The sequence below is a fragment of the Apteryx rowi genome, unplaced genomic scaffold, assembly GCF_003343035.1.
Source record: "Apteryx rowi isolate R43461 unplaced genomic scaffold, aptRow1 scaffold_194, whole genome shotgun sequence".
Lineage (NCBI taxonomy): Eukaryota > Metazoa > Chordata > Aves > Apterygiformes > Apterygidae > Apteryx > Apteryx rowi.
Window position 1 is genome coordinate 458394 of NW_020448241.1, and position 17646 is coordinate 476039.

The following is a 17646-nucleotide window of genomic DNA, read 5'->3' on the forward strand; positions in this document are numbered from 1 at the left end:
GATACCCATCTTTCCTGTTGTGCATATAGGCGCTCTAGCACTCTAAAATTATTCATCCTACCCTCACAAAGTCTGTATGTGAGACTTCTTTCTTAAAGATTTAAGCTTGTCCTCTTCTTTTTCCCCAACTACCAAGCCACTTGTTATTATTGTATTTAGGACAGATGCAAATATTTCTCCTTTCCAGTTAGCTGAAATTTACCTAAATCTCTCTACAATAAATCTTCTCTCAKAAGTCAGTCTTCTTTCATTGTCTGACATACTCTCCCAGAATCCCACCCCAGAGTTACTTCTCCAATCTGCCTGTCCTGCTCATGCCCTTCTCCATTTCCTCAAAGTTCTGTTCCAAAGCCGGCGTCATTCTTGATGCTTCATTTATTTCTTCTGAACCTATCTTTTCTCTATGCCACACAATGAGTCACCCAGCCACTCAAAGCCACCTTGCCGCTCCAGCAGAAAAACTTCCAAGAAATTCTTTACCAGACCTCCAAAGAAGTCACATTGCAGTATTCCACAGTCCGAGGCAATAATCACTGTGAAGCCTCAGTGATCTTCCACATTGCCAACATCACAGTACTGTTCCACAATACAGAGTATCTTATCTAAGAATATATGTGGTAAAGAACTGAAACCACTAAACTGTGAGAAGCAGAAAAGATATATTAAGTACCTTTGTATGTTTGTTAAGTGACAAATGGAAGAGCAAAAGAAAAAAAAAAGGAGGTACAATGGTAAGCATCATATCCATTAATTCTGTCATTTTAACACTGCATCTGTGGTGTATTTAACAATTCAAACACAGAAGTAATAACAGCGTACCTTTATTTTAACATGTGCACTGCACTGATGCAGCAGATACAATGCCAGCAATCTTCTCTTTGCACAAACTCCTACCAATCAAGTCTTTAAATTTTTAAATCGCATTTCTAGGTGGAAGCAGCATTTAGTGCAAAGAATAACTGAAAAAAAACCTCATGTCAACCACTTCTTGGAAATTGTTTGCAAACACAGTGTGGCAATCATAGCTATTTCCCAATTGGTCTTAAACATGAAAAACTGATCAGCTATTGCAGTTTGCTTTTGAAAATTCTAGCACAATTTTTTTTTAAATTTCTACTACAGCAACAAATAAATAAAAACTGACAATTCATATATATTTCCTCAGAACCAGTTCAGCAACTTAAAAAAATAAGATAGCAATGTTCAGTGTTTGCTGAATTGCTTTATACTACATCTATCACTTTAAAAGAARCTACATGAAAAATTCTGAAGAAAAAAAGTAATTTCTCAGTCTCTCTTTACACTGTAACAACTGAAAAGGAAAAATTTCCAAGCACTGCTGCCTCTCACCTACCAGCAACCTAACCCACCAAATTCGGGTCCCCTGTTCATTCAGGGAACAGATTACAGAACATTCCCCTATCCCAAAATCTTTGTGTTCAGGCAGCTTTGTGCATCTAAGCAAAACAAAAGTGCTAGCCTTGGTACAGCAAGCCAACAACTGTATTAAACCACCTTCCAGTTCACAAGTTAAAAAAAAAAAAAACCAAAACAACAACAACAAAAAAAAACTACCACCCACCCATTTGTTGCACCTGATTTCTATCTATCAAGCTTACTCAGGAAATCATATCCTGTAAGCCTTGTCATAGTGAACACCTGTGTGCTTAACACTACCTACATGAGTAATCACACACAGAATTAATGGGAGTAATCATGCACGCAAAGTTAAGGATACACACAATTGTCTATAGGACATGTGCATTAATTTGCACCCTATACAATATATTGATTGTAGTTCCACATCATAAATGAGCAGTTACTACTAGGTCATAGGCAATAGTTTCAAGGTATTTTCTGGTATGGATACAACAGCTAAAACACTTGGGGAAATGCAAGACTGCTCTCTTGCTTAAGAGGGAGGCTCTGCTCTTTGAAGTAGTTATGGATACACAGGTCATAGAACAACTGGGCCCAAGGTATACTGAAGAATTAACATTGACTGCAATCATTTAAAATAGTAAGAATGAAGAGTAATTCTCTTAGTGCTCCAAACTGAAAGCAGTTTAACAGCACAATTGTACATGCGAAAATAATTATACACCAAATATAGAGCAAATTTTTGCAAGTCTTCCAATAGCACTCTGAAAATCTAAACGGCCTACTCAGATTTCATCATCAGTTTATATGTGGGACACAGTAAGATAGTTCTTTATTCATTACTTAATACAGATCCTGGGYGTGTGTTTTTGTTTGTTTTCATCAACAGTATCATTTTGGTTCAGAATTAGAGTGTTTAGGGAATAGTGCACTTTTTATTCTATCTTGGAAATGTACAGAAGGGTTATATTTTTCCTGCCTCCTTTTAAGTGGGATCTCTTAAACACTTAAAGCATAAGTTTTAGTTAGTAAGTAACACATTCTTACAAAAATATAACTTTTCAGACAACATGAAAAACAGTTAAAGAAAAATGTTTTACCTTTCAGAACAAAAACTACAATGCAACCTATCTTCCAGTGAGTTTTAATTTGCAGTGAAGCTAATTGAGCAAAAGCCCTGCRCAACATAGTCAGTCTGCAGCAATACCACCAGGACTTACCCTACTGAAGTAAACATATTTGCTCCAAATCATTCAAGAAATACTGGTGCACATGAATCTAGATCACATCCACTTTTCTCTTCCCTCCTAAGTGACTTTTCGTTCTTCAAGAACCTAATGCTTCCCATAAGGCTGAGGAGTATATGACCCCAGGAACCTCATTACACTCAGTTTCTTGCATTATGGTGGGACGAAAAAAAATTGGCATTAATTTTTATGTTGATAGAGTTCAAAGTGCCTCTATAACCTACTGTTAAATCCATATTAAAACCCAAATATCAGTATGGCCACTAAAGAACACCATGAGGCAAAAGGTCAAGGATTCTTCTCCTGCAGAAGAGATTTACAGCAATATGATGAATGAAACTAGAGTAAATCAACAAAATTCAAGATTAGCTTTCTTCCCTTTTTAATGAAGGATTTGGGGTATACTTTCACAAGATTCCCCCCCCCCCCTTTAAGTTATGTCCTTCTTCTCTATATGGAAGCACAGCAATGTTTGTTTGAAAATTATAACCAAAAAACCCCCACCCCTCTATCCTTGAAAAGCACCATAGATAAAAATCTGATGGGAAAACAAAACAGAAAACAAAAACTCCATGGACCACCCTCAGGGATGAAATGCTAAAGATGTCTTTTTTTAATCAATCAGTTTGTGAAGATCTACAAAAAATAAAAAGGATCACATTCTAAAGGTTCAGTGCATTCAGCAGCTATATAGTTTTGCTGCTTATTCCTCTTTAAGTTGACTTTCAAAAATAACACCCTAGCTCATCAAAATATACATTTTCCATTTGCTTTTAAATTAAAATAATAATAAAAACATTTAAAGAATTCACAATCAATAGCATGACTAAGTTTCAGGATCATCTACAGCATATAATTTAAAGGTTCAAGATGCCAATATGCAGCACGTGGGAGGCCTATATGCTCCATGCAGCATGTACGCTTAGGATAATCTTGAATGATCTTGATGTTCAGACTTCCATTTGTTTCTTCCAAATAGTGTAGAATACCCATCTAGAAAAAATGAGCAGTCAAGGAAAAAAGAAAAAAAAAAATGTGTGTAGTACATGGTTAAAGTGGAAGTAGCTCTTTTCACTTGCATTTCAATTTTGGAAACTTCTAGTAGCTTGTAACGATGGAGTAGATAAAAATCTCAAAGTGAAATCTCTCTGGATCTTCTTTTTTTGCTCAACAACTCAAAAGAGCACCTCATTTTCACTGAAATTGAAGTCCTTTGCAAACCTRTTGATTCTAATCCCTACTGCAGAGTCAGGCTGTGCATTTTGCATTGCAACCACTGAATGAACTACAGAAACAAACTGGAAGGAGCAATCAGAACTCCAGGTCTTTGATCAGGCATCCACCGAGTTGGGATTCCTCTGGCTCATCTTCTTGATTGTAAAGTGGCAAGTYTGAAGAGGAAAGTGACCTCCAGCTAGCTAATTTGCAGGCATGATCAGATGCAATACTGAGATGCTCAGTAGCAGAACACTAAGTGTACAGGTACTTTACTGGGCAAAGATTTAAGTGTCTACTGTCTCTTAAATGCCTCAGTAAGGCATCTTGAATGCTCCCTTAAACAGACATATCTGAATTTTGCCTAAGTTTTTCTATGAGCTTCTGTGGTGTTGGCCTTAGGCCCCTAAACACTTTTTAATAAGTGGTCCTTTGTGTTGCCTAGACATGGAGCCGCAAGCAAGTAACAGAGCTGCTGGCAGCTATGACTGCACTCTAACCACATGCCACCCCCTCTTGGTGCAGAGGAACCCAGCTTCAGCACAATCCTACAGTAGTTATGCCCAAACCAAGGTTCCCTGGCAGCCTGGATAACTGATCCTCAAGAGATCCCAGCTCTCTTGTCATTCTGGGCATATGAAAGAGGATAGAGCTACCTAATTCCTGTTGCTTCCTGAGGAGCAGACAGGAGGATGAGACATGAACATCAACTTTGTTTTTAGAATTACAGAGACAGCTGCAAGTAAGGCACATTTTCTAGGATTTATAGATTAATATAACTGAAGTAAAACCACATAAAGAGATATGCTCTTCTGTTTACACAGTGAGGTCATATATGCTCCAGATGGGAGCCTGAATGTTCATCATAGGGTCCCAGTGGTGACCTCAGTGACACATATGCTTTCCTTAAAATAGTGAGTTAGCTTCTGTGTCGATAGCTACTTGAATTTCAGATGATCCCCACTGCAACACAGGTAAACMCTGCTTTTGTGTGCAACTGTTACTTGGAATTCAAATTCTGGAAGTACGCAAAATAAGTAACAATAAAAAGCAATAACCCAGGTCAGTATTTTGATGCATTCAGGTACCCCTGCAGATAATTTTTGGTCAGATTATGAAAATTAATGTTTGCGTAAGTAAAAAAAATAGTTTGATGGCTCACAGGTTTCAAGAACTAAATGAATGTCACAATGTACAGAGAGAAACAGAAGACATCTTTTTAATTGTCACGATATTACTGTAAACAATTGCATTTCACAGTCACATGTGAAACAGCACTTAGGTATAATCTCCCATTCAGATGTATGAYTCCTGTTTGGAAATCTCTTAAATTTTAAGAAAGGAGGTAACTTGTACTTGAAATGCAGGTAAAGGCACATCAGAGGTCTAAGACCAACTTGAAAAGAATAAACTAGGGTTTTGTTACTATGCATCTTACTTTGCCATGGGCTTATCTGAAGTCATCAAGATTATTTCCTCCTCTTTAATATTCTTATACATATACTGTTATCTCATAGGATGACAATGCAGTGAGAAACAGTGAACTAAAACCTGCCCTGTTTCTCTTTAAGAGCTGTTCACTTTTAACCTAACTATGCTTATTTAATTGSCAGTTTAAAAAAAAAATTTACTAAGAAATTTTCATATCTGTTAGCTTACTAGAGACACTTATTTTCCAAAGAAATGAAGTAGCATATCCTACTCAATTCATTTAGAAACATTTTGCCTATATGTGAATAAACAATGCAATAAATATTTAGAGAACTTCCTGAGAATGCATAATTCAAATCATTGTACGTGTTGCATTAAGGCATGGTATTTGTAATTAAAGACAATGATAACTAACCAAGTATACCTGCAATGTAAGCTACCAGAGTAAATAGCTTCATATCCACTTCACTTCACCCTTACTTTTTTGTCTTGGAAGTGTTTTCATATCAAATCTGAATTTCACTGAAGACCTGACAATAATGAGAAATAGAAGGAGCTTGTTCCTTCTAATAGAAGGAGCAGTTAGCACAGCCTCCAGAACAGAAGGCTATAACATTAGAAAGTATCAAGATTAGAGAGGCGGAAAAAAAAAAAAAAAAGAAAAAGGAAAAAAAAGATAAATGAGCACACAAAACAGAGGAAAGGTTGTGTCAGGGTTTCACAGGCCTAACATTATGAATAAGCAGATCCTGGAAAGATCTTTTCCGTCAGGAAATGGAGAGCTACAGCAGGCATTACCCTGTAGAGATAGTTCCAGGGAGATCACGCGGAAGTGGTATGCAACATCTAAGGCACATGGAGCCAGAACTATTCCATGGCAGATCAAAATGTCTTTCTAGAGCTARCGGCTTGAAGACACAACTTCTAACTCCTTGAGTAACTTATCTGTTGCCCATAAAGTGAAGAAATTCTACAGGAATATTTTCAGGATTGGGGATAAAAAGAAAAATAAGAAAGATTGGCAAGAAGTCCTTCTTTCACTTGTTGCAGAGAAATGTGTCTATCCCCTCCATTTAGAAGATTTTTTAGTAATGCTCATAATAATTTTTATGAATCTGTTTTTTTTTTCCATTAATATCTAGTTTGAGTCGTAAGGTCAGGAATAGAGCTATCACAGAATATCTGAAGATCTGGTTCATGCTACTCTATGAGATTAGTCTGTTTTTTCCATGAAAGAAGAGAAACAAGGCACAGCTCCGCCAGAACTCCCAGGCAGTATTACTCTCATCACAAAGATGCATTGTATAAACAATACACTTGGCAACATTCAAAARAATTAAGCAAAACACGGCATAACCTTGAGATGTACTGAGCATTTCAGCACCTTTGAATTTATAGCACCTTTAAAAAATAAAATTACTGCAGTCATCACCTTCAGAATAAAACTACAGTCGTTCATTTACTATGAAAAAAACATTAATAGTCATCTGCCTTCTTGCACTCAAATTCATTACCTCCAAGCAGTCTAGACTCACTTTATTTGTTAATATGCACTCTCCACCCCTTTTAGTCTTTAAGGATACAATTCCATGTAGGAGGGAACGCATACAGTTTCTTTTGAAAATTCCACAGGGCAATAAAGCCTGCTGAGTTGTTCTTCATACAGAGTCAAGGCATCGGTCAGATTGATACAGTTTCCCTGAAGGAAAAAAGAAAAGTTCCAGTTGTAATCAAATATATAAGCAAAGTCACAGATGTATATATACATTTAGACATTAATGCAAGGCTCCATATACTTCAGAACCACATAAATCCTGTTCTCAACATTTAGTATTTACAAGACAAATATCAAACAGCTTGTCTTCATTTAGCCTACAGCAAACAGTAAATTGTATCTTTTCATGAAAGACTAAGTATGGGGGGGGGGGGAGAATTATCCATCTTCTCATTAGCAGAAACAGCCATTACATCAGGGCTTCCAGTTAAAACAGACCACCATGTGTTGTTTACCTATAACATCTACTCAATAACCATTTTCTTTATGTTTGCTTAAATATATTAGTAAACACTTATTACAACATCCAGACTTTCTCAATTATTTAACATTGCCCAGGTTTTTACAACATTAAAATGCAATATTAAAAAACCCGTAACCTATTCATGTTAAACTCATTCTTCCATATGACAAAACAAATCAGATTATGCCTAAGTTCTGCTGGCTGTAGGCCACACTGTTTTGAGTTGCTCCGTATCATGCTTGTGAAAAGGAAATGATTCCTATGATTTTTTTTTCTTTTCTTGGAACCGTGAGTGTCTAAGAATATCAGCAACATCCTTTTCTGAACAACAATGAAAAAAATTAATGCTTAAATGATCTTCTCTAACAGTGCAATAAGGAAATATTAGACATCCTGAATTCACAGTCCTTCCCATACAAGCAAATAAATATCTATCTCCCCCCTCTCCCCCCCTGCCAATCAAATAATTCTTGAAATACAAATTCTCTCAAGGATTATAATTGGAGAGAGGAGGAAAAAAAAAGAAGAAACTCCCATTTACAAGCACAACCTTGTCCAAAGCCAAGTAACAAGCAAGTTTTTTAATGTCCTTACAGGCAACTCATGTATTGAAAGCTCTAATAAGACATGTAACTATCCATATATACCTGGTACCATACCATACCATACCCCTATTTTGAAAATTTAAGGATAAGAGTGAGTCAGTCCTCTGAACACCAAGGAATACAAAGAGACCTTCCCCCCAACCCAAGCATAATACCGAACTCTGTACTTGAGACCACTAACTACAGAGCAGAAGGCAAAGTAATATTTAAGCATAAAGTTCAGCCAATTTTAGATTAATTGTAAGAACTGCCTATTTAAGCATATATAGATACAATGCCTTCTTTGGTCATCATCTTCACTATCTTTTTTCAAAATGCTTATGAAAAGTGACAAAAGTGACATTTGTAGGCAAACTAAGCAGGGCACCACTGACAAAGAAATACAGATAGTCCAAATAGACTACAACAAATTAAATTAACCACTTAATCTGAGCTAGCATTCTCCTCAAAACAACACAGAGGTTAGCAATAAAAAGTTCAGGTTTGTGTTTTTGATATATTCTTACAACACCACACAAAGGTTTTAGTTTGTTTTTAATTATGAATGAAACAAAAAGACCAAAAAGAACTGGAAGATTTTTCTTCATGACACYTTATGCTTGTCATTTGACTATAAACTCTACTCAGATGAGGCATGTATTACAGAGTTCAGTCTGAAACAAAACATCTACCTAAATAATTTGGCTGGTTCAAAGAATTCCAAGAGGCTCTAAGCCCTTCTCCAAGGAGGCAATAAATATTCACTACAGCTTTTCTCTCCAGTCATAAGAGGAGTTCATAGCTGAAAGCTTGTTGTTTTCCTCCCTTCTCCTCTTTTCCTTCCTTTCCACACTTTCCTGGATCCTGTAAACCCATGACTGAGATACAGTGAGCTTACACAGAGGGTATTTCTTCCCTCTCCTTATCGATTCAAGGCAATTTCCCACCTGGTTCTGAGCATTTGTTCTACTGTGCTTTCATCTCCCTTGCTGTATCTTCTACTTAACTCCTGTCCACCAAAAAGAATGAACAAAAGAACCACCACAAACCTGAAAAAGAGGAGCGTTTCTTTTTGCTTCCTTTCTTATAGATAATTAAGTAGACTAGCTGATACTTTAGCCAATGACTCTTAGAAGAGTGTGGTAAATACTCACAAATTATTGGAACACTGATTTATTATGAAGTCGAATACAATCACGACTGCATGGTCTCCAGATGCCTCAGCTGTTGTTTCCTATGCATGAGACACTGAATAAAGACCCACCAAATACAAATGTACCTCTGTTGAAGCATGGCAGAGACAAGATGTTCTGCGATGCTGATAAAGGAGGAGAAAGTGTTAATGGTTCATAGCAGACTGGCAGGCAGACACTATCATCATTAATCAGATGAGATCTAAAAGAGCTCATGTGGGCAAGAAAAAGAATTCTCCTTGTCATGTCACCATTTCTAAGTGCTGTGATACAGACAGCCCACAGAGTCTATAACACAAACCCACTTGTCCTCCCACTGCCCAGCCACAACCATCTTATTTTCCCTAAGGGTCTCTTGGATGTGGACAAGGAAGCAGGCTGCGGGCACTGTCAATTCATGTGGCCATGAATTTCAAAGTTTTCAGAAAAGGTCCATGCCCTTTTTTGGAAATGCTCCCTTTACCTTACATCTGTGAGWCATTACACAGTCATAAAAACATCAGATGTGCCATCAGTTTTGTAAAAATGGAAGCCCTAGAAGACCCTGTGAAAAAGGGCAATGGAGAGCAGCTGTGAGAACACTTCCTACCTGACACCCTGCTTCCTGTCCATACTGATGTCCTTAAGAAAAGAGGAGGCAGAGAGCAAGTCAGAGCCAAAGTGATCTGTAAGATTTTTCCCTCATCCTCCTCATGAGGGCCCTGAACCTCAGTCTGCAGACCTCAATGTCCAGCCATGCTGCACAATACACAGGAACAGCAAGTTACGTGATCATGATGAACCTAACCCAACCCCATAATATGTGTGCATCTGGTCATCTGTGGGGAAGGAAGACGTATCTTCACAAGACATGTATGTCTCCATCCTTTCCTAATGATTAGCTTCTATTAACTTATGGTATGAGTGCCTTTCACCTTTACCTAGTCATTTTCTTGTTCTGATTTCTAATCAGGAGAAACAGAAGCATCAGCTAGTATTTCTCAGAGTTACTTTCAACACAGAGAAACCTCAGCTTTTCTCACACACAGTCTACCACTGTTAGTGGATGAACAACGTTCAACATAGAAGACAAAACAAAGGAACTTTCATACTAATCTATATGCAGTTCCTAGTAACCTAAAGTATAAGGCAAAGTCCCCCAAAATGTTGGCAAGAGACCCAAGCCACAAAAGTTTACTATCTATCTTATAACAGGATAATATTAGTCTTAACAGTAGGAAAATATGCATTAGACAAAAAAAAAGGTCTACTCAAATCTGTCAAAAATTTAATGGAAGAAACAGTAATCTACTAGCATAGTCAACTTCCTGGTTTCAAGAATGATTCCTTCTGGTCACGACTGGAGAGGCCAAAAGCCTTCTAGCATCACCCTAGCAGAGTACTGGTTTTGATCTTTAAATGACCTGAACTTTGCGAAAAAAAAAAAAAGAAAAAAAAAGAGAGAGAGAGAGAGAGAGAGACAAGAGAAAGAAAGCAACAGCGTCTCCCTACTGCATGACAGTATCTCCTCTCTGCTCTGAATGACTTTTGGAAATGTTTGCCCATATATATTTTTTCAATGACTGCACAAGATATCTTGTCCCTTCCTGCCCTCAGATAATGTGTGTGACTTGCATCTGACTGAAAGAATGCAGATGGTTCAACTAAGAAAAAAGAGCTAGATTTAACTGGAAATTACAACACCTTTAAGGTCACAACTTAYTGGATATTTTAAGTCCCCTAGCTTGAAACTGAGGTCAAGTTCTATAGGACCATAGGAACAAAAGATTTATTTAACACTTTCAAAACATCTGCATTACCTACTTTTCACATGTCTAAGTTGTTCTGCTAACACATTGTGGAACACTAAACTCCAAGATAATGGTCTTTAAGGAGTTAGCATTTTACTATTGTTCAATTACTGTTTCTCAGCACTCCCAGTTTTTTTTAAAACCACYTTAAAATAATTAAGTGCACAACTTAGGACACGCAAACACAACTGAAAAGCAGTTAAAATTCTCACAAAGCAAGGAACTAAGCTGAGTTTGACCAGACACCTGAGAGCATAAAAACAAACATGCATAAGAGACAAAGCCTGAAATGAGCAGAGATTTTATTTAAAAAAATCTGCCTAAACTTCTCCTATTCAACACTTTTTTCTATATAGCAACATCAGATGATAAGCAGAAACAAAGTGTATAAAGCATATTTTGACTTTGGGAATTACACTATTTTCATTAGTACAATTTTCTTCAAAATGATGCATTATAAACATTCATATTTCTAGAGCAAGTGAAAAGAAATTTCATCCTATTGTTTTTCCTCTGAATTTTTTGCATTATGCTCAAGTTTTCACATATGGAAAAACTTTAAAAACCTTTAACGCTGAGTTTCATATACTTGAAAGTTCTTTCAAGGAAGCATGCATAAAACACCTATTTGATTATAATTTTCCTAATCCATTGATAGATGTGTACTTGGTTATTCAGTAAAGAACAATCACATGCTTTATATTAACTATACACTATTTGGTTTAGGACAGGTTTAACGAACAACATAGGTTTCAGAAAATAGAAGAGGCCTGTAAAAAGTAAGAGATGAACACTAACTCAGAACAACTGAATAAAGCACAACACTGAAGTACTTGTACTGTAGTAGCACAGTACTGTAGTACTTGTTTAGTAACCTATTATTATCCAGGACACTGTAGCAGTTATTTGGTTCAACCACCCTTYGCCAAGCATATAATTTTGTTCCAATATCAGACTGAATGCAAAAGTAAACAAAAAACAAAACAAACCTCCCAAACCCACCAACATGTGTGCRTGTAATTTGAATCATAAATAGAAAATATTGCTAGGTAATTTACAAGAGCATACAACCATTATAGCGGAAGTTTAATAGGAAGGATACAGTGAGATAAAAATATCTGCAGTTAGTTTTGCCAGACTGCCATTTCAGTATTCTCTCCTTTCTCCCTTCTTCAGTGACAGAGAAATCACTGCAGACAATGTGGTAAACCAAGAGCAGGAAAAAACAATGAAACCTGCCAATAAGCAATTTTTACTCTTCATCAGCCCCACAACTGCCAATCTCCAAATGAAGACCTTCCCTAAAGGTAAGGCACATTCCACTTGACAGTGTTCTATTAACCCCTCCTTAGGGCCATGCAGCATAGGATTTTATAAACTTTTCAGTTATCTGGTTTTACTCAACAAAAAACTAAAAACTACAAATACCAAGCATGCAAAACTTAGATAAACATTTCAATACTAAGAAAGTGATATCCAGAAAAAGTCACTATTAACAGTTTTCAAAAAGACAACACGAACAGCTTTATTAACTGAGTCTAAGACCTACAGTCTTAGTTAAGAGCCAATGCCAATCACATTGAAATATTCTTGCATCAATAAAATGAGATCCAGGGAAACATGCCCAGAATGCACTACAGTGACCAGTCAGATAATGTGTTCATTTTAACACCCCCCCTCCCCTTAATGAAAACACTTAAATGGCACAAGCAATACATTTTTTTTTTCTAAGCAGCCACTATGTATTCAAGCAATAATTAATCTTAACCATAGTGTTCAACGAGGTTTAAAACTGATGAATTAATATTTTTTTTCCAAAGGGATATAAACAAAAAATTGGACTTTTATTTTCTCCCACATTGTTCAATCTTAACACTTTCAACATAAGAGAAAGAAGGCCACCAAATCCCTCTCTATACCCCACTTAGTTCATCTTTGTTTCATTTTGAACAATTTGATAGAGAGGGAATGGGGGAATGTCAGATTTGTTTAATTTTGTTTTTTTTTTTCTTAACAAGTATTGGTATCCCTTTGACATGAAAGCATTTGAAGTAATTTTAAATTCTGAAGGTTATAACTAAGATTAACTGATCTGTGTTTAAAAGACCTTCCTTGACTTATGAATCTTGAACGGTTTTTACAGTCTTTACATTCTCAGTCTGCTCTGAGTGCTTTTACACATTTTGACAGCTCATGCCTTTCTCCCGACACCAATTCTTCCCAGCTTTCATAAGGCATAAATTCTGTAGCATCACAGGTTTAATTTCTAAGATTCTGCAGCATAATAGACTGTCTACATGTTTATTGTAAAATAAATACAGTTCTGTGGAGACAATAAAAGCCAATCAGTTAAAATAAGTTAAAAAAAAAGTGTATAAACGAACCTCACTAGTTCTAGTCAACCCACTTATGAAGGTGATGTGTCTATCAGCTAGTTAGGCTAAATCTGGGCCTCTGTGTTTCCTATGACCTTAGGAAGTAAATGAGTGATTTGAAAGCAGATGGAAAGGTCTCTCATACTTGCCAGTGTCTTACATTCATCCCTATATGTCATTGCTACTGGATATCATTTGTGACACCATACTACGGAAGGGTTTTGTTTGTTTTCTTTAAACTTAACATGGCTTTGTATTTTCACTTTGTAATGACAAGGGAAGGAATTGAATGTGGCCAAGGTTTAATTCCTTCCTCCCTTCAGCACGACTAAGAAGTGAGGAGATACCTAAAGCCTGAAAGACCTTGCATCAAAGCTAGGTTTGAGCTTTGTGCGACCGGGATGGTTTTTAAAAAGACAGTGGAGGCAAGTGGATTGAAGAAGTCTCCACTGGCCAAGTGATCAATTAATTTAAAACTGAACCCACAGTAACACAAAGAAACACCTGGAATAAAAATTCTGAAGGAGCAAACTGCCAAGAAATCACACAGGCATGTGGGTGCACACACACACACGTATGCACGAGCTCTTCCAGCCTCCTTTCATGTGGCAGTCAAGGAAAATCCTGCTCCCTCTGTGAAAGTGCTAATTAGAAAACCCACACAGCAGCCAAAAAAAGGACTGCAACTATGGAGCAACAGCACAGTGGTCTGGGCACTTACAGGGCAGGCCACATTGTATTAGAGAGCAGTCAGGAAGCAACAGCTTGGTGGACGGCTGTGTGTGGCGAGGGGAGAAATGCAATCCTTTGCACTGGTGATTAGCACTGTTTACTGGAACACAAACCCATGAGCAGTCCTGGGAATGTTTCTACCCAGACGATGAAGGAGAAAATTCCTGTACAGAGGTATTTTTAAAGGTTGTCCTTCATAAACAGGCTGAAAATGATAGCTTGCTCAACCTCAAAGGATTAGATCAGCAGAACAAAAACTTAGCACAGAAAAAGGTATTGTCATAATTATGTGTTGTACAAAAGAGCAGATAACCAAATTTAAAACTGACATATACTGACAGCCTTACAATCAGTCTGGGCATCTTGCTGAGTATAGTTTCACACTGGTTAGGACAATCCTGAGGTATTATGGGGAAGAAGCAAGATGGTGATAGTTGAGCAAAAAACATGTATCACACCAGTCGTGTGTGTATTTGTAAGTACAAGTCCCACTAAAGTTAAAAATCACTTTGGCAATCTAAAAACCATATTAGCTTTTAGAAGGTGCACTAACATAAAAATGTGTAATGTGTTCAGAAATACCCCAGCAGGAAGGTCCAGAAGGGATGAAACCGGACCTCAGGGCATACCAAGTGCTGGAGTACCCACTGACTCACAGTTACTGAGGATCTGCCACTGCAACTGGCTCCTCTTGGAGAGGGAAGCACTAAGCATCTCACCAAACCAGATCCAGATTATATCTCCAAGCACCCTGAAGCACCAACTTCAGAAGGAGAAATGTAGCAAGCCATACGACTAAGTATCAGTGCAGTGGAACTATGTTCAGCTCCAAGTTTTTATAAGCAGGCCTTGACTCTTAAATATACAGATAGGGCTGCAAATTCTGCACGTTGAGGAGCCTGAAACTCACTTGTCTTCGTACGTTAGAAATCCAGGTCCTGTGTAAATGCAAGACTATCAAGGTGGATGATGTAGCTAAAAAAGCATGGACATGAAAAGCAAGGCTACCAATCACACAAACATACAAGTTTTTGTTCTCATTGTGACTATTATTTGTGAATATGCAGAGCAATTATGGAGGCTTTTTTTTTTTCCCCCGATATACTTAGTACAGACTTAAAACAACAGAGAATGAAGTCTATAAATTGTCCTTTCCATCTCTCCAGAGCTGAAACAAGCCAAAAAAGTTGCTCCTTCATCCTAAAATTGTGCACGTGTCCCTTTATCCCTTAGGAATGAAAATAGTCTGAGAAGTCTTTTGCAGGCAGTCTCTCTCTAACATTAATAAACTGCTAGCCAATATTAGTTATCAGTCTCCACCTAGCGGTGGAAGGATATTATGCACCAGCACTATGAGTACCACACCTTGGCATCCCAGAACAGTCAGGGTATATATYAGAATAACATGCAAAGAAAGAAACTGCTTCTAACAAAGCTATTTTGAGAGTCTCAAAGGATAAGCATAACTAGGTAAGTTACAATTATCTAGAGAAAAGTAGCTATCATCTAATTTCTCTCATTGTTCATAACATAATGTCTGTATTTCAGGGGCAATTACTAACCCCTGAAAACACCAATTTTGTTTTGCACAAGCATTTTGTGATTGCTCCAAGTACCACACCTGGGCATCTCAAGGAAACAATCAGGTTAAACATTAGAATAACCTGCAAAGAAAGAAACCGCTATTAACAAACCTGTTTTGAGAAATCATAACCCTGTGAAAACACTGATCGTGTTTTGCTCAAAATTAGCTAGACAAAAAACACATCTGTATTTCTAAAGCCTGCTTCTCTTTTATACAGTTGTTGAGTTTGACTTTTGCCAAAGGATTAAAAAAAAAAAAAAAAAAAAAACACCACATACTCAGTCTTCTTCACCTTCTCCACACTGTGTAACTTCTTATTTAGTTAACTGTTTCCTTCAAAGACCTGATCTAACATGCTCCTGGAATTACTAGGATGTCCCTCAGAATTTTTAGCAAACTTTGTATCAGAACTTGTAGTTGGCTGGCTGCCAACTGGATTTCAAGCAAAGCGATGCATGCAGGTTTGGGAAAGAAAGTGAGACCTGGCATGTCACACTTGTACAAGAACTATTAGCACCACCAAAACTCAAGGTAATCTATGACCTGTAAATGCTATAGTACACACCACAAGCATGAGTGTCTGAAATATAGAGATGACTGCTGACAAGCACAGATATTAGTTTAGCTAAACAAAATATTTGCCTGATTTATGTTCATGAGGTGAGCTACAAATGGTAGAGGAATCATCCTGCTACAAGAAAGTGTGATTTCATAATAAAGTGTTAGCACTTTGGTCAGCGAAACTTAACCTTTACAGCCAACTTGACATTATTGCAATGCTATGCATTAATGCAATTCTATTGGCATCAGGATTAACTGCTTTTATTCAGCATTTCCAGGAAGAGCTGGGCTTTAAAAATAAATAAATAGAGGAAATGCAAGCATTTAATGTCTCTGCATATAAACACTGAATGGGTAACCAAATTGTGGGTCCAAGAGCACTTCTCAGCTCTCAGATCCAGGTGTACACACCATTCCTCATTCACTTTGGTTTCCACTGAAATGAGTGATATGAATCAGAGGAAGCTGTAAACATTAGGAACTTTTCTTAAAAAAATCTCAGATGCACGTGGCATCCTAAAAATTGAGTGCCTACATTATAACCTGCAAGATCTAACCAAAATTTACCGCCTGCCAATATTCTTTAGAAAACCCATCAACTGTGCAGAAGCAGACAGACTCACAGCCAGTTACAGCAACAGCACCATCCATTTTGTCATCTCCTGCAGATGAAAAGGCAAGCCATCATGCCACCTGCTCAACACAAATATGTCAAAACCAGACTATTTCTGTGCACTGAAGCTTTGATGAACTTGGATTTTAAGTCAATTAATCAGAAGCACCATTATGTAACCAGTTGGCAAGTGGGACCTTTTTTCCTTTAATGCATACTATATTATCAAACATTAATAATCATTAATAAATATGAAAAATTTCTGAAAGTTCAAAGCTGTATCAGTGTCACACACAAAAGGCTCTATTAGTTCTCAATTAGGCTGCGAACAGTAACTAGAACTCTACAAAAAAAGTATACTGAATGGGACCAGAACAAGGTTATGTAGCAGCCTGAGGTGCTTGGCTATTTTCTTCTTGCACTCTATAGACTACCACCTCTGTACTGTTTCCATGTCACCAACCTACTAGCAACTGTTTTTATTTACAGAACTATTTTAAAGACTGTTTCCAACCAACACTTCTGGACTCCAGAGCACTACTTTTAGAGCTCTCTAGACAGTGTACCTGAGCAATACCTGCAGTGGTCTGCTCCTAGTAATAACAGGAGGGCATCYTATCTACTGTGAAATGCCTCAAATCAACTCATACCCTGAAGAGAAACATTTTGCAAAACTTTGGCAGAGCTAAATGTGAACAGGTGATGGGCATTTCCATTTATTTTTGTCAACAGTGGCATTCACAGAGTCAGGCAGCAATACAATATGTGAAAGGCTGGCATTTTGTAAACAGAGTTCTACTTTTGCATAAGGCATTTATTRAGCCCTAAGAATAATCAGCACTAACAAGACACACAAGGTAACCTTCACGGTTAAGGCCATCAGAGGACAAGCTACTGCACAGATACTTGAAATGTTAGTACA

At 37.3% G+C, this 17646-nt stretch overlaps 1 protein-coding gene across 1 annotated transcript in view; it reads right to left on the reverse strand.

The window, feature by feature from the left end:
• Nucleotides 1–2300: 2300 nt before the first annotated feature.
• SMS (spermine synthase) overlaps nucleotides 2301–17646 on the reverse strand; it is a gene marked incomplete at its 5' end in the record, with an annotated part of 67152 nt that continues 51806 nt past the window's right edge. Inside the window, 2 exons of the mRNA XM_026062835.1 lie at nucleotides 2301–3620; nucleotides 6857–6972. Coding sequence (XP_025918620.1) covers nucleotides 3578–3620; nucleotides 6857–6972 — 159 coding nt within the window. The remainder of the gene's footprint in view (nucleotides 3621–6856; nucleotides 6973–17646) is intronic.